Source organism: Scleropages formosus, chromosome 6, assembly GCF_900964775.1.
Source record: "Scleropages formosus chromosome 6, fSclFor1.1, whole genome shotgun sequence".
NCBI lineage: Eukaryota > Metazoa > Chordata > Actinopteri > Osteoglossiformes > Osteoglossidae > Scleropages > Scleropages formosus.
This window is the reverse complement of record NC_041811.1, coordinates 30,201,118-30,224,148: the sequence shown is the minus strand read 5'-3', so window position 1 is coordinate 30,224,148 and position 23,031 is coordinate 30,201,118. Positions and strand designations below refer to the sequence as shown.

The following is a 23,031-nucleotide window of genomic DNA, read 5'->3' as shown; positions in this document are numbered from 1 at the left end:
GCTTTTTGACTTCAATCGTTTTTGGTTGTGCTTTTTTCTTTTTGCCAAATTGTTAAGTTTGAGTTTGTCTTCAACCCCTACATCTGTCTTTCGAGCATGTTTTTTGTGCTGTTCAAACAACGTGATATTCACATCATTTGACTTTGACAATACAAAATTCGGAAATTTTGCCTTTAAAAAATACACCCTGTCATTGACGATACATTTGCTTTAATGTTTAAATCTCGCCGTTGATCCCAGCGCTTCACCAACATTTTTATTTCTTCAGCAGTGCGTGTAACCACTACCCCTTAGGACACCTCTGGCTGCTCTTCAAAGACTCCTGATGTTTTTTTTTTTTTTTTAAAAGTGAGCCCCTGTGTCGAGACCAGAACCCCGGGTGCCATGGCTGGGCCACATGTTAGAGAAATGTGGGGCCCTCGATTTATCGAGAGCATGTGGGCTGCGCCTTTGGTGCATCTGGTTCTCAATAGCAGCAACGCAACCTGGGTGTTTTTTCCTCGCAGTCTGTGTCCTGTCCCAGGAGGGTCAAAGGTGAAAGGACATCTGAAGACTGAGGGTGGGCCCGACTGCCTTTGGAAGCATTATTCATGCAATGCTGGTGCACAGGCTCTGGCACACATTAAGAGTAGGGTGATGCCGCTACTGTAGTAGTTGGTCAACAGAGTACTAAAGTATGAGGTTTAGATCATTGGAAGGGGCCTTATGTTGCATTGTGATATTGTGTCAATGAGCGATATACTTTGACTGCATTTCTTTAGTGTCCCATGTCAATAAAGGGTTAAATTTGCGTAAAGCATGGCTATAAAAAGGAATATACATTTACATTTATTCATTTCACAAATGCGTTTCTTTCCAAAGTGACGTACATCTCAGAGAAATACAATTTGTGCATTATCTTAGGAGAAAGAGACATAGTTGCAGACGTGTGATTCTTAAGTAGTTTCTTTCTTTCCACCATATGCACCAATGTTCATCACACGCGTAGCTGCATACAACTCAGAACAGACGAATTGTGATCATCTTCCTACATTTTTTTTTCTGAGATACAAAGACATTTACGTACAATTATAAAAATACATATAAAAATAAATCTTAAGGTTAGATGAGGTCAGTCACAGGGACAGAAAATAGTGACCACTGGGTTAGTAATGCTGACGTTTCTATAATGCATGTCTTCCATGCCCCCACCCTAGTCTTGGCTTCATCACCCTGTTGATCACACATCTAGGCTTTGAGCTTCATTTGACTCAAGAGTGTGGAAGACACAGGAAAGATGACAAATGCACAGCAGGGCTTCGCAATCTCATCATTTACTTTTTATTGGTACCTTGTGGCCATGCAGGGGAGCCGATATCGCAGTAGTTCAGGAGAAGACTGGTGGATGGTGTGAGCCCCAGTAGGATCCTTCCTTTGATATGTTTACGTTACTTCATTTAGCAGGCGCTTTCCTCCAAAGCGACTTCCAGCGAACACTATGTAGCCCACACCTTATTCACTCAAGGTGATTTACAGTGCTATACACACTACTAACAATGAGTTACTCACCCATCCATCTTTGTGTCACTTGCACCCTATGGGTCACTTAGAGTCACCAGTCTAGCCGAACAGCATGTTTTTGGACTGTGGGAGGAAACCAGAGCACAGACCGAGCGGGAATCAAACGGACATCCTTTCGCACCACCCGTGCGCTGTGAGACAGCAGCGCTACTTGCTGTGCCACCGTGCCGCCCGGGTTTCAGGTAAAAATATCCACATGTAAAACGGGGACGGTAAACTGTACATGTTATTCTGGATTAGATGGTCTGCTAGGCAAATAAATACCTGCTGTGTTCTATGTCTAACTGAATAAATATTTAGCGTGATAACTGAATGAAAAGGTGTTCAAAATGAGTGTAACAGCTTAAAGCCTCACCCAAGCTGCAGTGCGATCTAACACATCTGGAATGGAGTACAGTACTACGAGTGTCAGGCAGCCTCCATTCTGAGCTACTATTCCCTCCATGTGGTCCTTGTTGCGATAGCCCTTATACTTAGAGCTCATGTATCGTTTAGAGTCCGGGTGGTGTGTGGTGATGGGGGGAAGGGTGTAAAGTACAGGCCCCTTTACTACTGTAACTTTTAAGCCTCCGCAACGCTCACTGTTCCACTCAAACAGATTTGAATGAGTTCACTGTTCTGGGGTATTGCATTACTTTTAATTTAGATTTTATTAGGGTTATTTACATAAATAGCCTTAGCCTTAGTCCTGCCACTTTTTTTTTTTTTTTTTTCCTCAGTCCACATTTTATTCTACGGAAGATTGCGGCACGTTTCATTTTTGGTTTAGAGTCCGGTAATGCACGTCTTATTAAGGGTTATCATAGGTGAGTGAGCTTTTGTTCATCATATTAAAAGAAAACTTTAATGCCATGGACCGTGAGAAATCTTCCTAGTTAAGTGCTACTAGATAAAAAAATTTTAGTCTAATCAGAGCCTAAAATTGTATACATGTTGATGGCAGTTTTTGGTTTGGTCGTGCTGCTTTGAAAGGAATGTGTGTGAATGTGAACATTTCTTTTTTTTTTTTCCTTTCTGCGCTGAAGGCTGGCTCCATTGCCTTTTTGACAAGATGGGGACAGAACAATGGCTTCATTATGTTACGCTGCTGGCCAGCCAGAGAGGAGCGCCGACACGGACGTATGCAAAGCGCACCCCTCTTGCGGGTTTGAAGGGAGCTGCTGAATAGAATGTACCAGTTGTTCTAGCAATGCGGAATGTATCAAGAGCTCATGCTGACATTACCATAAAGTTTCTTGATTCACTGCAGTGGCCGAGACCTTCCTCCTGCGCTCACAAAACACATGGCATTGGCCCTGTTGAAAACATCAAGTAGTGAAAAAGTCATGATTTCGTATACGGGGGTATGAGATTAAGTTATTTTTCTTTAAGTATCATGTATTTGCATCCAGATCTCCCTGTGTGTTGGTGTAATACACTTTTTTCTAGTTTTATAATATGAGCGTCGCTTTGGAGAAAAGCATCTTTCAAACAAATCTGTATGTGAAATGTACAAGCAGTAACATTTTTCCGGAGTGTATTTCTTATGTTGAGGCACCTGATTACTGAAGAAAAGTGCCGGGTCAAGTAAACACTAAGGAGAGGTCTAAATGCAGTACTTTATTTGAATTCCTAAGTCCCCTGAAATGTTAGGGTTTGAGCAGTGCAGCGGCACAGCGGGTAGCATCGGTTCCTCCCAGCTCTGTGTATGAACACGGGTCCAAATCCATCTCATTCCACGTGGAGGTTGCATGTTCTCCTCATGGTTCAGATGGGTTTCCTGGGGGTTCTTTGCTTTCCTCCCGCAGTCCAGCAGAAGGAATGAGTGTCAGTGTGCGGGTTACGGATAATGAATGAGATTTATAATTTATTTTCAGTAATATTACACAATAGAAAATATACAGTGCTGGTGAAACATGGCGAATTGCTCTTGTAAAAAAAAAATTTGTGGGTGTAAATTGAAAATGTGAAAAATTTTCACTCTTCTGGATGAGGATGTCCCAACGCAGACAGAAGACTTGTAAAGGTCAAAAAATGAAAAGATGAGCATCTCTTCCACAGAGATGGCAAAAACCATCTCCACGGCATCTTTTACAATCTGGACACCGTTGTGGGAAAAGCCAGGAGAGAAACATATTTTATGATGCACAATACCTGCGAATGAGAAACGAGTGAGTTTGAGAGGGGTCTGTGTATTCAGAGCTTCTTGCAGGCCATGCAGCGTACAGAAATGTGTTGTTTTCCTTTCCCTCAGTTCCCCTTCACTTATCTTTCCCAGAATTTTATATTTGTGAGGGTTGTCAGTCTGCTCCTATTTCAGATAATCCTACCTTCACAAAACAGCTCCTTTATGTCTAGTCTCAACTGCTCAATTCAACTCTCCCATGCAAAATGTGTGTGTATTTGACAGCCAGCAAAGGAAAAAGTTATATTTAGCAAAGCTAACAAAAGTCAGGATGTGTGTGAGGGATTCTTTCTTAAAATGCATAATTACATTGGCAGAAGTACTAATGTGAGATTTGCTATTTGAACTGTATATGCATCTGACTTTTTCTTTAAATGTAAAGCTTTTGAAAATACCCAGCTATTTGCTGAATTCAGTTTTCTGTAATGTTTGCATGGGGCAACATGGTGGAAGGTAGCGCTTAGTGTCCCACGGCTCCTGGGCTCTGTGGACATTTTTTTTGACTGGCTTTATCTATGAGGCGTTCGCATGTTCTCCCTGTGCTTGTATGGGTTTACACAGGACACTTCAGTTTCATTCCACAGTCCAAAAACATGTTTCAGGTGAATTGGTGGCTCTAAATTTACATACATTTACATTCATTCATTTAACAGACGCTTTTTTCTAAAGCGATGTACACTCACCAGCCACTTTATTAGGTACACCTTGCTAGTACCAGGTTGGACCCCCTTTTGCCTTGACAACTGCCTTAATTCTTTGTGGCATAGATTCAACAAGGTACTGGAAACATTCCTCAGAGATTTTGGTCCATATTGACATGATAGCATCACGCAGGTGCTGTAGATTTGTCGGCTGCACATCCATGATGTAAATCTCCTGTTCCACCACATCCCAAAAGTGCTCTATTGGATTGAGATCTGGTGACTGTGGAGGCCATTTGAGTATATTGTACTCATTGTCATGTTCAAGAAACCAATCTTTGAGCTTTGTGACATGGCGCGTTATCCTGCTGGAAGTAGCCATCAGAAGATGGGTACACTGTGGTCATAAAGGGATGGACATGGTCAGCAACAATACTCAGGTAGGCTGTGGTGTTTAAACGATGCTCAATTGGTACTAAGGGGCCCAAAGTGTGCCAAGAAAATACCCCCACACCATTACACCACCACCACCAGCCTGAACCATTGATAAAAGACAGGATGGATCCATGCTTTCATGCTGTTTACGCCAAATTCTGACCCCACCATCTGAGATGTACATTGCTTTGGACAAAAGCGTCTGCGAAATGAATAAATGTAAATCTAAATGTAAATGAATGTTGCAGCAGAAATCAAGACTCATCAGACCAGGCAACGTTTTTCCAGTCTTCTGTTGTCCAATTTTGGTGAGCCCGTGTGAATTGTAGCCTCAGTTTCCTGTTCTTAGCAAACAGGAGTGGCAGTCGGTGTGGTCTTCTGCTGCCGTAGCCCATCTGCTTCAAGGTTCGACATGTTGTGCATTCAGAGATGCTCTTCTGCATACCTCGGTTGTAACAAGTGGTTATTTGAGTTATTGTTGCCTTTTTCTATCAGCTCGAACCAGTCTGGACATTCTCCTCTGACCTCTGGCATCAACAAGGTATTTTTGCCCACAGAACTGCTGCTCACGGGATATTTCCTCTTTTTCTGACCATTCTCTGTAAACCAGCGTGAAAATCCCAGTAGATCAGCAGTTTCTGAAATACTCAGACCAGCCCGTCTGGCACCAACAACCATACCATGTTCAAAGTCACTTAAATCACCTTTCTTCCCCATTCTGATGCTCAGTTTTAATTTCAGCAGATTGTCTTGACCATGTCTACATCCCTAAATGCATTGAAATGCTGCCATGTGATTGGCTGATTAGATATTTGCGTTAACGAGCAGTTGAAGAGGTGTATCTAATAAAGTGGCCGGTGAGTGTACCTCTCATAGAAAACACAATGTGTGCATTACATTAGTAGAAAGAGAGACTCAGATGCAGACACATGATTCTTAAGCACACTTAAGTTACTTTCCACCATATGAACCAATGTTCATCACACGAGTAACTGCATAAACTTTATCTGAATTTCGACAAGTCCTGATCACATTCCTAATAATACATATCTGTTTTTATATAAACATTTGCATTAAATTGCCTATAGTGCGCCTATGTTTGTGTGTGTGTGAGTGAGAGTGATTGCTTTACAATGGACTAGTGGTCCTTCCAGGGTGTACCTCCTATATTCCATCTAGTTCCCATGAACAGCCCTGGACCGCTTCAGCCATAGATTTTGTTAACAGTTACAGATGATGCGTGGATGGAAGGAGAGTGTATGTAATTTTTAGCTTAAAATGACACAGCAGCTTTTGTCACCAGCCAACATGGAGATCAGGGAGCCCTGCACGGTTAAGAGGTATTGTTGGATCTCTGGTGTGACTTCTCCCTCAGCAGGGTGACTTTTCAAGGTTATGGACAGTACATTCCCTCCTCCCTTAACACACTCCAGCAACAGTATATGAAAAAGATTAGTTTAAATATGACTGCCCCACATGGGGGGGTGCGGTGGTGCAGCGGGTTTGGCTGGGTCCTGCTGTGTGGTGTGTCTGGGATTGGAGTCCCACTTGGGCTGCCTTGCGGTGGAGTGGCGTCCCATCCAGGGTGTGTCCCCTCCAGCCTTGCGCCCTCTGTTGCCGGGTTAGCCTCTGGTTCACCCCAACCCAACTTGGGATAAGCAGCTTCAGACAGCCTGTGTAATATTTGCCGTGCTCTTGTCTCAGTACTGATTGATGTCCTTTGTCTAGAGTGGACGTCCTTTTGTTTACTTATTGAGTAATGTTCACTTGAGAAGTTTGTTCATTAGTGATAAAGACAGCATTCCTGGCACACTTCTCATTTTGGCTTTTTCTTTAGACCCGTTACTCCACTGAAGCTTAACAGTGGACCTGCTAATGCTGTGCTCAGCTGCTCTGAAGAATTTTAATTAACACCATGGCCTTAAACACTTGTTTACGATGAAACTTTGTTTTGCAAAAGCACTGTTTTGCATTCAGACAGTGTTTTTTGGGTTTTTTTTCTCCATGAATGTTAGTTTCACAATGTAGAGCTTTTAGTGCTATCTCTTAAGAGGGAGCATGTCTGTCTTCCTTACTATTGCTTTTCTGAGTTGCGCCGCCATCACAAGGATGCTAAACGGCACCTTCGGGTGCTTTGAATGCTTCTCACTATAGAAATGTTTCTGACCCGGGTGGATGACTATGGTTGCAGCCCTCAGTTTTTCTTGGACCTGGGAAGAGAACTCCCCTCGTGGGTTGCCCATGTAGGCCGATGCTGTAATGCTAACGCTGCGGTTGCACCAGGGTGGTCTTGTCAACATGACACTAAAATGGCTTCTTGTGACAAGAGATTCAGTGGACGGGAAGTTGGCCTGCAGACATTTTAAATGCACAGACACAGCTTTTGTGCACCCGTTCCTATATGGAGAGCTCAGAGCCCTCCCAGCCCATCGGCGCAATGACGGCCTCTGCCTGTGAAATCTTGCCTGAAGGTCCCCCCAACAGTCAACGTTTTCATCATGTACGCTTTGTGTGAATTTCCTGCACAGAAGAAGGCTTCCATTGTGAGGTACAGTCACACACTGTGGCCAATGGGAAAGCCTTGTTGCACCTTTCTTTGTGCCATTCGTTGTTTTACGGATTTCTACGACGACGATTAAGTTCCAGAATCTTAGATATTCAAAGTGGATTTTTTTTTTGTTTGTTTTTGTTGTATATTTGAGCTGTTTGCCTTTTAGTGAGCAGGAAAAAACTTATGGAAATTACATACGAACAAAATTCTAAGGTGACAAAAAATTTTTCTGTCAGAATCATCATTATGGTTTGGGTTTTGCAAAAAAAAATCTGCAGTCGCATTTGCCTTGGTTCGCCCATGCTGGGAAAGAGTGTGGCCCTTCCAGCATGAGCGGCAACAGCATTAGGCAGATTTGTCCAAATGGTAGCAAAAGTCATCTGGTCGGGAACAACAGTGCGGTTTCGCCTTAATGTATGTTCAGTGGTGGACTAGCATGTGCGCTAATGAACGGAAGCTCGCCTGTGGCTAGGCATGTGGAAGCAACATCCGTGACCCTTGAAAGCAGCTGTCAAGTAGAAAAACCCAGTCCCACATTCCATTACAATCTCACCATTCCTTCCCGTGTCTGGCCTCGTACACTTGTTTGATACTACCGAGAGTTGCCATGACTGGGCACGCAGCTTGTGTCGTTTCCCTGCTCCACAGAGGACCCGTTTCTGAAATCCGTCAACCATTCCCTTCCCCTGACTCCTCCGCCATATTGAACATTCCAGCACCAGGGACCACTTGTCATTAATTGTTCTCATTATTATAATTCAGTTCAAATGATTGCTTTAATGGGGGTGCGGTGGCGCAGTGGGTTGGGCCACAGTCCTCCTCTCCAGTGGGTCTGGGGTTCAAGTCCCGCTTGGGGTGCCTTGCGATGGACTGGCGTCCCGTCCTTGGTGTGTCCCCTCCCCCTCCAGCCTTACGCCCTGTGTTGCCAGGTAGGCTCCGGTTCCCCGTGACCCCGTATGGGACAAGCGGTTCTGAAAATGTGTGTGTGTGATTGCTTTAATTAACTGTATGCAACAACGATACCTGAGTATTTTTGCTGAAGTGTCACTAAGCTGTCTTCTTCTCTCCTGGGTGCAAATGCAGTTCTTCTGTGACTTTAGCCCAGCAGTCTTTCAATCTGCAGTCGGGCTGCTTAACCATTATAACGCCTGCAGCCCCTTCTTCGCTCTTGCTAAGTCCCATGTGGCTCACAAAAGAAAACAGGCCTCATAAATCAAACCCATGCTGGAAGCGCCATGCTTGGGTGTGGTCTACAAACTCACAGACTCTGGGCATGCACATTCAGTCACGAGGTCAAATATATGAGCTGCTAATATGTAAACCTAACAATTTAAAACCCTGAACATTTTGCTTTGATGTCGCTCAGCTAGTTATGGATGTACTACGTAAGATATTTTTTTTCGAATGTGTCAAACGTCTTTAGCTATCACATGTTTATAGTTGCTCCTTAATTGTTCGTCATGATTAATTATGTGGGATCCAGTTGTGATCTGCTTGCGTTGTGCATTTTCCTTGAGGCAGCTGGTTTCGAAGAAAGAGATTTTTTTTTTTTCTTCACAGATTCATTTATTAAATATCAAATATTTACTGTCAGCATGTTTATAAATATTTGTTTTTATGTCGTTGATACACGCACACAAACAACAGTGTTGAATTCTTGCAGGGAGAGTGAAGTGTGCATGGCTCTGGATCCTTGTAGCAAGTAAACAATAAGGGTTGGATAACTCTCAGCCAAGAGGCCCACTTCCTGTCCTGGCTGTTTTGGATGGGTACGAACCAGCCAATTCAAATGAAACCCAGCAGAGATGTGACTGACAACGTGCTGGGAGGGTCTGGGGCCCTGACTCTGGCGTTCCAGCTTCCTGGTTTGTTTATGTGCTCAGTCAGCTTGGCGGTGCCCCCCGCCCCCAACACCCTCCTTTGAAGGCAGCAACACCAATAAAGAAGGCTGGAATGGAAATGTGGGACTTTCATTGCTACAATATGAGAATTTCGTACATTTGCACTGCAGGAAGAAAATCCCTTCAACTTTACGCTGTTTTAGTACTTCACCGGGAGGGGCAATTTTGTACTGTTTAGTTGTGTCTTTTGTTTGGTGCAGCTTTCAAATGATACAGCTGTACTTGTTTATAAAGCAGAACATTTTAACCAATCCAGATCAGACTCAAGTAGTACAAGAGCTTCTGCCCTCACTTGATCCTGAAACTTTTCCACAACCTTTGAAATCCCAGTACTTGACTGCTGTCCTTGATCCCCATCACTGTATTTGCTGATCTCCACATGTCATCCCATGGAGGGAAGCTATATGAACAGCCACAAGGCCACATTGTAAATGGGGGGCTGTTCCTGTTTTCTCAGCAGGGTGCAGCAGCCCCAGTAACTGTGAACTGAGTTTATGAGGACAGGAAAGGTTATCCGTGGTTTTGCTTACACATTTCCTGGAAGGGACAATCGTTTCCTTTAGACACTCAATTAGCGCAACCATTTTGACATTTTTTTCATTTCAGTGCAAAAAAATGTAGAAATTCATAGACATCAGCAGTAATGACAATAATTATGAGAGCCCGGCAAATCAGGGTAAAAATCAACATACATGCAGTCCACGAGAACTTAAACTAGTGTTACAAAAGGCTCATCAACTTCGAAGTCCGGGGTTGGTTTCGGCATGTTTTCCAACTCTTCGTCATATGAGCTCAGAAAGGGAGACCCATGTGTTCAGTCGAGAGTCGGTTGAATCAGGTTAATCACTTCCTGGCCGGAACAAAAACCTCCAGGTTTTAATCATGCCTCCGGGACCATGAGCTGAACCTGCTGTAACCAATCCTTTGTTCCCTCTCCAGGCTGCAGGCAACAGCAATGGAAGGACAGTGCTTCTACAATGAAACAATTGCCTTTTTCTACAACAACAGTGGAAAGTACCTGGCCAGCGAATGGAACGCGGTCAGCAAGCTAGTGATGGGGCTCGGCATCACAGTCTGCATCTTCATCATGTTGGCCAACCTGCTGGTCATGGTTGCCATCTACGTGAACCGCCGGTTCCACTTTCCCATTTACTATCTCATGGCCAACCTGGCAGCGGCAGACTTTTTTGCTGGCCTGGCATATTTCTACCTGATGTTTAACACAGGTCCTAACACACGGATGCTGACCGTGAGCACCTGGCTATTACGACAGGGACTGATTGACACCAGCCTGACAGCCTCAGTTGCCAACCTGCTGGCTATCGCCATTGAGCGGCACATCACGGTCTTCCGTATGCAGCTGCACACACGCATGAGCAACCGCCGAGTGGTGGTGGTTATTGTCATTATCTGGACCATGTCTATTGTCATGGGCGCCATCCCTAGTGTGGGCTGGAACTGTATTTGCGACATTACCACCTGCTCCAGCATGGCACCTCTCTACAGCAACTCCTACCTGGTCTTCTGGGCAGTCTTCAACCTGGTCACGTTTGTGGTCATGGTGGTACTCTACGCCCACATATTTGTGTACGTGAGACAGCGGACCATGAGGATGTCCCGGCACAGCTCTGGACCACGACGGAACCGCGACACCATGATGAGCCTGCTGAAAACCGTTGTCATTGTTCTAGGTGAGTGTCTTGCTGCTTTGGAAGGCATTTCGAAGTAGTGCTTAATTCTTTTTCTAGTAATAGACTTTTATTTTGTTTGTTCAGCTAAGATGTAAATGTTCCCATTTGCATAAAATGATTTTTGTCCCCCGCGACCACTTAGCGGATAAATGCCTGTGCTGAATTACATTTTAAAATGTTGTCCACCATGTTTACTTTAATTCTTTGGTACAGATCCAATTTAAATTTTTTCATCGAAATTTCCACAGAAATGTTGTTAGAGCATGATCTGTTAGATAAATTCAAACAAGGAGCTGTTTTCATGCCTACAAATATGTAAAGACTCCAGGTTTCACTGGCCCTTTATATGCATTTTACGTATGATGCTCTTCCAGATATAAACATTGTTGGAAAATTCGAGGCTGAAGACGAGGAATGATTTCCGCCCGGTGATTGATTTGATACGGAATGTCCTCTATGAAGCCGTTAAAGAAAGTTCGGATGTCGCCAACTGTTTGGCACAGAGCCCCAGCGTGGAGCAGGCTGAACGAGGCTCCCAGATAGGGTCACGTTCAAGACCGGGCATGCGTTGCTAGGGCAAACAATGCAGTTGTTGAAGGCATGGACTGGCTGACTTCAGCGGGAGTCACTGCACTTTTGTTGTTGGTCCCAGTGCTTGCCTAGCACGACATGAGTGTTCCTCACTCTTTAAACATCCCTATGGAATTAGGAGAGGCTTGGGGTTACTGGATTTGAAATGACAAGATCAGTCATACCAGAAATCACCAGAAAAAGGTGAGCTGGTGTTTCCCGTATTTGAACATTAGCTGTAGTTCTGTCGATAGGGGTTTTTGTGGAACTTGGACTTTGATGATGTAATGGGACTTCTCATCGCAGTGCAGTGCTGTAACATCAGGTTGATATGAATTAGATTATAACCTCAGCAGGCCTGGACAAACATTAAATGCCCATTTTGAAAAGCGCACACAGTTGCTTTCAATTAAGTATGTATAAGTGAAACGCCTACAAGCATTAAGCGGCAGCTGACAAAGGAATATGAGAGTGCTTCAGAGACTCTCCAACAAGCCCATCCCCTGAAAAATATGATGCCCATGCCGTTCCCCTGATAAATATCCAAAGTACGTGTTGGCTTTGAACATGATACTCAGTTAAAACAAAACTATCCTTTTGCTGAACTGTCTTACTAAACCTGAGAAGTGTCAAGTAAACATGAACAACCCTTTGTTTCTTTTCGTTCCCTTTGCCCCTGTGCCAAGCGTATGTTCTTGAAGAGTGTTCTGAGATACGGTGAGCAGGCTGGAGGTTGAGCCATTGCACAGGGCGGGGCTGATCTTGACGGACAGCTCTTTAGTACCACCAAGAGCCTGAGAGAACATTCTGGGGGAGGAGTGAAGAGAAAGCAGGGAAAGGAATAGCTTTGTGCCATTTGCTATGTTTATTAAATACAGTTCTGATTTTTTTTTTTTTTTGGACAGTTTCACTGCTGTTTTTATCCCCTTTGCATTGCAGGTTATGTTTTACTCTTTTAAGGTGCTATTGCTGCCTTGTGCCTGTTCCCGCCACCCTCCGCATATGGCCACAGTATGCTGGCCACTAAATATGTCCCCAATGTCAGTGCATCAAACCTGGACACTATACAGTATACACCTAGAAGTTCTACACCACATGCAGATGTTTGTAGCATGTGAAACCGGTGTGATCGTACCCTTGTGTGGCAGCCATGTACATCTCAGAAATTCCAAATTCAGTGTTAATTTCTAATTGTTAACGGAATCCGTATGTAACTGGGATGTACATCTCACCTCTAAATGCAGGATGCTACATACCAACTGAATAAAAAGAATATTTCAAGTGTTCAAATGGGATGTTCAGAGAGTCGGTGACTGTTACTTTGATATCCATGTGTTCATCTGCAGCTTTAAAAACTTCCAGCAGTGATGTAACATGACCTCCACCCTCCAAAGAGCAGCTGGAACTTGTTTCTGATGCTCTGCAGTCCTTTTGGCGTTTTATTGCTTGGAAGAATTTAACAATAGTCGTGAGATTAACAAACCAAAAGGACAACATGAGACTATTGTTTTTGTGGTGAATCTGGGGGCGTGTAAACAGATTTCAATCTGGCTTTACCAGTCAGTACTCAGGACATTCTGATCCCAGATATTCAGATTTTTGTTTTTTTATATCGTAATTTTTAATCATTGCTAGAGTTTTACTTACAGAAAAAAAAAACTTTAAATGGCTTTGCATACCCATGTAGCGCTGCAATGTATATGCAATGCTGGATCTTTCACCCCTTAAATTAATACACAGATAAGTCCAGCATATTACCAGTACCCATCAGATATTATGCCACTGTTCATTTCTGGTGTTGTAAATAAGGAGTGTGTGTTCTGTAAAATTGCACACAATGCTCACTGCCTGTGCTAGAGTGCAGTGGTTCAAAACCCAAGGGGAAGCAGCTCTCCGGGACACCGAACATCTGTTTAACAGCTGGACAAGTGACTCCAGCTTCTTGGGACGCTGTAAAATAAGTCATTCCTTATTACTCTGGGGAACTTTTATCGTGGCTGGAAAATAACAAAGTCTTCTTACCCTATACCTCATGCTTTGAAATCAGCGTTTGCAGCATCACCCTTGGCATTATTAGTCTTTTTTATAAGGTGTAAAAATTAATCAACTTCATCTTCTGCTGTATGGGTTTGAATTGCATTTTAGGTTTTTCTTTTTTTTTTAAATTAAATGTGAAAAGTTTAAACCGAATTGACCTTTTCAAGGTTTGCTTCATAAAGTCGGTTTTGCTGAATTCACATTCTTGACCAAAGAATTCAGCGGTTGAATATGAAGGAAGAGAGGCAACTGACTTTTGGTTACTTCATACAGTCTCACCGAACACCCATGCATGCGTCATCTTCCGCAATAAAAGTTTCACTCGTCCAACAGAGCAAATTCAAAGACAATGTGTATAAAGCGAATCAGAACAAATGGCTCTCCTTGGGCCAAGAAGTGGAGCCCCGTGTAAGCACGGAAACACGCTAGGCATTTGCTAAGCTGTTCCACAGGTGGCCGAGTTCTGCGGCACACATACCGTCTGTCTTGCCATCTCCGCCATCCGCATTTCTCTCAGCGAGGGCTTTGTCACAGTGTAATTTCGCAGATTAACCCTAGCAAATCTGCCGGAAACAACGCAGTTTAGTCCATTTGCTTTTGGAGCCGTGTTCTGGTGCGAGTGAGACGGGCATCGACTTATGGTATCTCACCAATGGAGATCTCCTATGGGTCTGACGAACACGATCAAGAATTTTCATTCACGCCTAGGAGGAGCTCTACAATCAGCCCCACTCTGCGCTTCAATCATAGCAAGGATGCTTTAATGAGTTGTCAGTTTTCCTTTCAATGAAAAACAGATGTAGGTTAAAAAACGTTCTTGACACCCTCATTCTGTGAAGCCCTTGTATATGGAAACATGGTCTTTAAATTATAGGACCAATTTTATTTACGAAAAACAGACACAGATTATCCATCAGAAAATATACTATTACTTTTACAACTAATGCTACTGCTGTTGCTGCACAGCTGTATAAGTGCTTGATCATTTAGGCTGAGTTTGGTTTGCAATTCTTGCACACAGTGTTCAACGCATTTGGTGTGTATGGAAAGCTTGAAGGAAGTAATACGTTTTGGCTCTGGAAATACGAAGGTTGCATCCTTTCAAAGCAACACCTGTAGATGCTGCCAGTTCATATACAGTAGTTTAGCAGTTTGGACTTGGAAAAGACTACTGAGCGCCCTTCCTGCCTCATATGAAATGAAATGGCCCAGTCTTTCAGCTCTTAAAAGGCTTCATGCTTGTCATTAGCCTGCCAGTAACATCTTGGATTGGTTCTGAACAAAGTGGCAGCTGGTCTGCTGGAGTACTGTTGTTATTACCGTAGCAGACACAGTGATTTTAAAGCGACACACAGTTTACCATTTTGCTCTTTACACAGCTAGATATGTTCAGAATAGCTTTTTTAAGTGTGTAAAAGCATGGCCTTACATTTACTAGGTCCTGTATGTACAGTGTGTGTATGTGCAGATAGTATATAATTTATGAACCATGTTTATTTTCTAATTGCCCTTTATTCAACAATAATCTTCACATTTGATCTTTAAATATTGAGAGGTGTATGAGTTGTATTTCAAGCACAAGGTACTGTAACTTTTCTATGGGATGTATGTCGCTTTGGAGAAAAGTGTCTGCTAAATGAATAAATGTAAATGTAACCGATTTGATAAAAATTTCTGATAACTCATAACACTGTACCGGTGTGTTCTAATTTTTACAGAATTGCATGATTTGTCATGTTAAAGACTGGTTGTTCCATAAGGAAATAATGGGGAAAAACTTTAAAAAATCTTAAAGCTTTTTTCAACCCCATCTGTGACAACATACGAAGACTGAATATTTCAGACATATTTTGAGGTAATTCTGCCACCGTACAGTGTCATGTGCTCAAAACTGCAAAAGGACTTATGTTTCAGCTGCTAGGAAATAGCAACACGCAATGACTGGTCATAGTGTTGCATGTGCTTGTGCTACTTTGTTGAAGTCTTGATTCTGAATACATGTGGGAAATAGATTAAGACGAGGAATAGGAAACAAGTTTTTTTTTTTTTATACTATCACAACATGGGATTGAACCTAAAGTTTAGCCCGCAGTGTAATTGTAAATTATACATCTGCTTAGCATATGAACCCTTGACAGGGATGTAGGGTTTGACCACAGAAACTTGCCATCAGCTCTGGGTTTATAATTTATGATAAAACCCACAAATGTTTGGCTGTGAATCCGGCTTAAGCTTCGAGGCCTGATCGTGTCCTCAGTTTAACATATCTTGCGAAACATTTCTAAATGTGTACTCATTTTAGATCATGCTTATCTGTAAAACATTAACTAAATTCTTTTTCTGATGTCACGGCAACTCTTTTTCTTGAAAAATATGTATGGATGGTACAGTCAGTACGAATCACCATTTTAGAAAATCCCAGCGTGACCCCAGGATAACAAGTACAAGTACCCTCAGCTGTTCATTTGTTAGGGTAATGCTGTACCACAGAACACCCACACTATTACCCTTGCTCAGATTAATACCTTGAACTATGTAGAGTCATGGAAAGTTAGAAATGTATATTTCACAAAAATCTTAAATTAAATTATAAAACTTGCATTCAAATTAACGGGGGATACAGTGGCACAGCGGACTTGGCTGGGTTCCACTCTCTGATGCCTCTGGGGTTCGAGTCCCGCTTGGGGTACCCTGCGGTAGACTGGTGTCCCGTCCTGGGTGTGTCCCCTCTCCTGCCAGCCCTGCACCCTGCATTGCTAGGCTAGGCTCTGGCTTGCTGCGACTCTGCTTGGGATGAGCTTTTTCCATCAATGTGTGTGTGTGTTCAAATTAAAATTAAAGGAAGAAAGGACACAACCAAATATGTGTGATGCAAATGAAAATATCTAACTTCAGGCATTTCAAATAGGCTTAATGACATTGTTTTGAGAATATAACTATATACATAGTAAAGACATACATCTATATGCTTCTACAGCCCAGTCTAGGATTGGGCTGCAGCACAGGGTTGTTGACGCTGGCTACTAGCAGACAGAAGCTCAACACTTCATTCATATTACAAGAAGATGGTCTGCTTTATTGAACATAGATAATCCATAATCCATCTCTCTAGGGTGAGCCGTGCTAACACAACAAGCAAACTTGAACCCTGCCCTTATGGATATCTCTCTACTGTATCAAGTCAGGGGGGTGCGGTGGTGCAGTGGCACAGTGGCACAGTGGATTGGACCACAATCCTGCTCTCCGGTGGGTCTGGGGTTCAAGTCCTGCTTGGGGTGCCTTGCGACGGACTGGCGTCCCGTCCTGGGTGTGTCCCCTCCCCCTCCGGCCTTATGCCCTGTGTTACCGGGTTGGCTCCAGTTCCCCGCGACCCCATATGGGACAAGCGGTTCTGAAAATGTGTGTGTGTCTGTGTCAAGTCAAGCAAACAGTCCACCAGTTGAACCTACCTCCTGAATTAATAAAAATAGAAGACGACTACCAAAAAATGGCACTCACCCTTCTGGCTGTTGCTTATCTACACTTATTCATAAAGAACTATTTATAATATATATCTGAGGTTTTTACATGCACTTTACAAAGCCTTCCCATCATTTTCACTACAGTTGGTAAGAACAAGGTCTCTTGCAGCAAAATAGAGTTTAATTTTTCCTTAATCTGATGCTTTTCTCCAAAGCAGCTTACAATGTTAAGATACTTAAAATTATTTGCCCATTTATACAGCTGGGTAATTTTACTGGAGCAAGTTTGTTTGGAACATGGAATAGCAAGAACCCCCACAGGTCTTCAAGAGAAAGAGGGAGAGAGAGAAAGAAGTCCATGGACCTTTGGACCAAGGTCGTAGCAATTCATAAAAGCTAAGATTTACACAAACACAAAGTACTCGAAAAATGATAAATGAATTGTACGTGTTCATGGAACTATGAACTTAAAAAATTTGCTGATAGACATAACTACAAAGATTGTTTGTGCAAAACAAATGCAGAACTATACCAAAATTAGAAAAAATTGAATTATACACAAGACAGGCTGCTTAAGGGAGGGAAGATTCGCCACAAGGTTTCATGAGCTGCTGACAGAACGACCAAACTGCACCATCATTTGATGGTTGTCTGTGTTTCCCTCCAATTCTTTGCTGGCATGTATTATCCATATCCATTGATGCGGTTATTAATCCTATTTAAACTTTGAAAAAAAGTTGTGTCGAAGAGCGGACAATCTGTCAGTGTTTCAGAGACCCACCTGCTCGTCTGCGTACCGTAGTGGGATGTGCTCCAACACCCAAGTGATCGAATGAACGGCAAACTCATTTCTACTTCGGCGGTCTGTTTGGCTTTAGATTGTCAAATGCTTGGCATGCATAGGCACACTTTTTGGCATGTTGCGTGCATGTTGCTTTGTGAGTATGCGCACGGGTGCGTTTGCGTGAGTGAGTGTGCTCTGTGTTAATTTCACCGCCTTCTGGTCCAAATTAGCCGGGTGTCCAGTTCTCATGGAGCGCGTGCAGAGCAAATTTTCACTCCCGGAGCCTAGTGCTTAATTCTGGAACCCGCAGCAATGTCAGCAAGATCAATAAATGGAGAGCCGTCCTTTCTGTTATGTATTTATCTATGGACAGAAGATGCTCAAGGGAATGAAGGCATCAAGGTCTGTAGCAAAGCAAACAGTTTCCTTGAGCTCGGAGATTCACAGAGGAAATTAAACTTGCTTTTGTAAGATGTGTAGATGCCCTACGTGAATGAAACTCTGCTACAAATAAACATTTTTTCCCTTGTTCTTGTTGGGAAAACTGCAAAGCACCCTGAGAAGCTTGTCTGGATGAGGCCAGTTAAGGTTTTTCTGACTTCAGGGAATCTTTCCATAGCTGGACCATGAAGTCAACACAGCGAAGGCCAAGGCAGGGGTGTCAGCTGGGAGAGGGCAGGGTCTTCACACGTCTCCTGCTCAAAGGACACTTGTAGCCAAAACACCCCCCCCCCCCCCCCCCAACCCTGTTTCCTCACACGGAAGAATTAAACATGAAATGAAAAGATCGCTTTAGACCTTCTCTGCAAGTAAATCCTGGATTTTTCTTTTAAAGACTTAGTTTTGCTTATTTGTATGGCAGGATGTTTTAATGTAATGTTGCAGGTAGCGTGATCGACTTGAAATGGTCGTCTTCGCGGTTCGCCAGTCACCATCACAATCCCGGCCTTTCTGTACTTTTTTGTTAAAAAAAGAAAAGAACAAGTGGACAGGCAGACCAAAATCTAGTGTTTCATAAATAATTGACTTCTTCCTCTATAGTGATGTTTCCCCCCCCCCCTTTTCTGCACCAGGTGCCTTCATCATTTGCTGGACTCCAGGCCTGGTTCTGCTGCTGCTGGATGTCTTCTGCAGCAAGTGCAACGTGCTGGACTTTGAGAAGTTCTTCCTTCTCCTGGCAGAGTTCAACTCGGCCATGAACCCCATCATCTACTCGTACCGGGACAAGGAAATGAGTGCCACCTTCAGGCAAATCCTATGCTGCCAGCGGCAGGAGAACGTTAACGGGACGGTGGAGGGCTCGGACCGCTCCGCTTCCTCTATCAACCACACTGTCCTGACCGGACCACACAACAACGACCACTCTGTGGTGTGACCTCTTCCTCCTTGACCGCGTAGGACCTGCGTCGTGGGAGGAGCAGGAGGGAAAGAAAGAATGGAAGGAAAAAAAGAGCGCAAATACTGGGATGGTATGAAAGAGATGCGTTCCTGCTCTACTGGAAGCTAAAAAGGGGCATTTTGCCAGCAAGGACAGCATTGTCATGCTTTTAGGGTTTTTAAAGTTTTGTCGTCGGGCTTTTGTTTCATTTTCAAGGTAATATCGGCTTCAAACTGACATTCTATGAACTATTTAAGGACTAATGGAAGACATGAAGGATGCCAGTATGCCGTCCAAAGCTGACTTTCCCTTCCCCTCGCTAGGTTTTCTGTGTTGTGCCGTCTCACCACTAGGGTTTACCATGTTTAAGGAGCCGTTTCCATCTACCGCAAAGCGCACCCCCCCCCCCACAAGCGGTGTCATGGATCTATGACTACCAGAAGAGAGTATTAATTTTTTTTCTTCATTCAGACTGAAATCACACTAAGCAGCTGTTTTAATCCTAATGCAAACTAATGTTCTGTATTTTTCCCTCCCAGGGAGGGTCTTTCTAAGCCCTTTGCGGTTGATGACATTTTTCTCCTTTGCCAATTTACTGGACCGCTGAGATGGGTGGTGGAGCTACGGCCCCAGCTGTTCAACTCTCATCAATTACATTACATAACCGTAACTCTTCACATTACTTTGTTAATAAGGTAGAGTTAATAAGACCAGGCTGTGGTAGGAACGCAGATCCTTAAATAAGCCTTTGTGCTCTTCCCATCTGCATGCATGGGGAGGAGATGCTCCCTGTCTCGATAGGGCCGATTCCTTGTTACTTTTTAAGTACATTTCCATAACTGCCTTTAAAGTATATATTTCTTTCCATTTCAAAAAATTAAATGAATTTAAATGTCTGTGTAATTTGAGGTTAGGCTCAAAACAAAGTAAGTATCTGTGTTGATCTGTACTTTCTATATCCGTGTATGTATGTATGTATATATAAAATATATATTCAAAGTTGTTACTTAATCAAAAAGGGACAGTTTAAAAAGTCGAATTCTCAAACAGAACTACTGTGTGTATTGTTCTGTTTTCATTCCACATACTATGGCCCTGGTCCAACAGCGGTTTAAAACCACTGCAGTTTGTTATTGACCAAGACTGATTTATTAAAGCAGGTGTTAGTCGTCTCATAGTTGCTTGCTCAACACTAAGATGAAATGAACCAGAAACATTTTGTAAGCAATTAAAAAAGGTCATTCTTGCCTGATGTTGTTTGTCTAGGTTACCAACAAATTGCAGTGTGTGTGGTTTCACACTGCTGGGTGAATTTCTGCTATAAATAGTTTCTCTTCTCACTCGTTTTTGCCGTGCGGTTGCATTTATTCTCAGGCCAAATGTAGATTAAAGAAATACATTTAAAATGCTTCAAAGCTGTATTTAAGTTCACTTCACAGAGATTACAGATTAGATTCTTATTTAAAAATTTAAATTGTTTTGCAAAATGGCCCGAAAGGTGGACAGATGTCTGGCGTCCTCCAGAGGTCCACTCAGTCAAGACCTTTAATAAAGTTGCCTGAAATGATTTGTCAAAGTCTACTTTAAAATGAACAGTACCAAATAAACAAAGCAGTTCTGACAGTTGTATTGTGTGTCTGCAGTGATTTTCCAAGCTGAACATCTTCCGGTTTACTATACAGTGTATATATAGTACTGTGTATTTATATATATTGTATAAGCCCACACTCATCTATTCATTTAGCTGATGCTTTTCTCCGAAGTGACTTACACTGTTAACCTACATACAGTTATTTACCCATTTATACAGCTGGATAATTTTACTGGAGCTATTTAAGGTAAGCACCGTGCTCCGAGGCACTACAGCTGGAAGAGGCATTCGAACCTGCAACCACTGGGTCCAAAAGCAGCAGCTCTTACCGCTACACTACCAGCTGCCCCTCACAATCTTGCCTCTACAAATACCACTCTGAAGGACACCCTACTGTTCTGACTAATCTCCATTCCTGTCAAGGTGTTGATAAAAACAGTTAACGTAAAGCATGATTATCTGTCAAATCTTCACACCCCGTCCGACATGCTCAAAAACAAATGTGACATATCAGTGACCAAATGTTTTTGATGAAGAAGCTTGTTTGTCAGCTGTTATCTCCCACAAATGCACCCCTGCCCAATGAAATGCATTTCTGTGTACAGTGTCCTGTAAATGCAACGCCCGTGTCTTGGTTGCTGTAGTGACCTAGTGGCGCGCTAGACGGCCAGCCGTAGGCTCTGGAAGTCTGAAGCGGCTTGTTGTTCGGAAAATGTGAAGGATGTGTCCGGCCCCGTGACTGACAGATTGACGGGCAGATCCTTCCTCCGTGTGGCTGGTGGTACATCCCCACGACAAGACAGGAAGTGCCCACAAGCGGGCGCCGCCCAGTGCTGACTGAAGGGGATGTCACATTGTTCACGAGCGAAGCTGATCACTCTTGCTCGCCCTGCTCTAGCACTACCCAGGAGGCCACAGAGTACTTTGTTTGGTGCTGGGGGTGGGGGGCTCACCATGCAAAATGTGTTTTATATCCTGGAAGCGGTCACAAAATGCCTGGTATGACAGGAATACCACGAATGCGACTCGCAAAGACAATCGGGCTACAGTTCAGAGCCGAGGCCTGGCTAAATTCCTAACCCGTAGCAGCTGGGACCTTCGTTACATCAGATCTGCGCGCCATGGTGCTGAGCCATCGTCCTGCTTGGGGCCTGACGGGCAGCTGTCAAACCCGAGCCCAATTCTCATTAGCAATGCACCTTCTCTGGCCTATTTATAATTTGTTTGTTCACCATTTCCTGTGTTCAGCAGCGACATTTACGAGGTGAAATTTCAAAGCGAGATCTAACTTTTGTGGTTGGACTGCTGAGACAACCACTTCCTCCTGAATGCTTGACACCAAGCGTTCCGGTTCAGCTAAGATTGTGAGAAGGGAAGGAGATGAGATGAGATGAAGTATGTCCTCCTCTGGCCGTCCTGTGGGAGGCACCCAACAAGCCCCCCTCGCATTCTCTTTAGCCTGGGATGCAGCGGCGGTGCCAACTGGCCCGGGCAGTGTGAATGCAGACTTTCACTAAGAGATCATTTTGGGTGACAATTTGAAGTGTCAATTATAATGAATATCTTTAAACCAGGGCGGCACGGTGGGTAGTGCTCCCGCCTCACAGCTCCTGGGCATAGGTTAGAATCCAGTTCAATCTGTGCGGAGTTTGGATGTTCTCCCCATTTTTACGTGGGTTTCCTCCAGGTGCTCAGGTTTCCTCCCACAGTCCAAAGACATGCTGTTCAGGTGGATTGATGATGCTAAATAGCCCACTGTGCCTGTGATTACCCTGCGATGGACTGGCATCCTGTCCAGCATGTACCCCCCCAACCCCAGCTTTGTGTCCAGTGATTCCAAGATAGACCTCAGACCCCCCGCAACCATGATCAGGACAAGTACTTAATAAAAATGGACGATTAAACTCGCTTTATAGTCAGAACAATGAGCCCCTCCAGCTCAGACTGTGTTTGACCTCAGCTGTCTAGCATAGCTGCTGAGGATGTCGGAGACTAAGCTCAGCTCCACAAGAGATGGCGTGTGTTGCGGAGCGGCCTCCCATTGCCGACACGTCCCAGACCTCCCCTTTCCGTCAGCATGTTTGCTCTGAAAGCTCCTGGTACTGGGAACACGGGCGCTGCCAGATAGCGGCCACTTACAGGGCTGCGAGTGGGAGCTGTAAACAGTGGAGCGCAGGAGTGCGTCTGCCTGAGCGAGCGAGAGGAGGGAAGCGGAGGGCCAAGAACGGCGACGGGTCTCTAAACAGTTTACACACAACCCAGGGCCT

General features: G+C 43.8%; 1 protein-coding gene across 2 annotated transcripts in view; it reads left to right on the top strand.

The window, feature by feature from the left end:
* lpar1 (lysophosphatidic acid receptor 1) overlaps window positions 1–20,811 on the top strand; it is a 29,296-nt gene extending 8,485 nt beyond the window's left edge. The window contains exons 1-4 of one of the 2 annotated variants that reach the window (XM_018755628.2): window positions 2,297–2,366; window positions 2,586–2,679; window positions 10,192–10,943; window positions 18,869–20,811. In XM_018755628.2, the coding sequence (XP_018611144.1) occupies window positions 2,339–2,366; window positions 2,586–2,679; window positions 10,192–10,943; window positions 18,869–19,170 (1,176 nt within the window). In that variant the 5' untranslated portion in view covers window positions 2,297–2,338 and the 3' untranslated portion in view covers window positions 19,171–20,811. Of the gene's footprint in view, window positions 1–2,296; window positions 2,367–2,585; window positions 2,680–10,191; window positions 10,944–18,868 lie in introns of those variants that run through there. The other variant, XM_018755637.2, reaches the window with a different exon arrangement.
* Window positions 20,812–23,031: the final 2,220 nt, after the last annotated feature.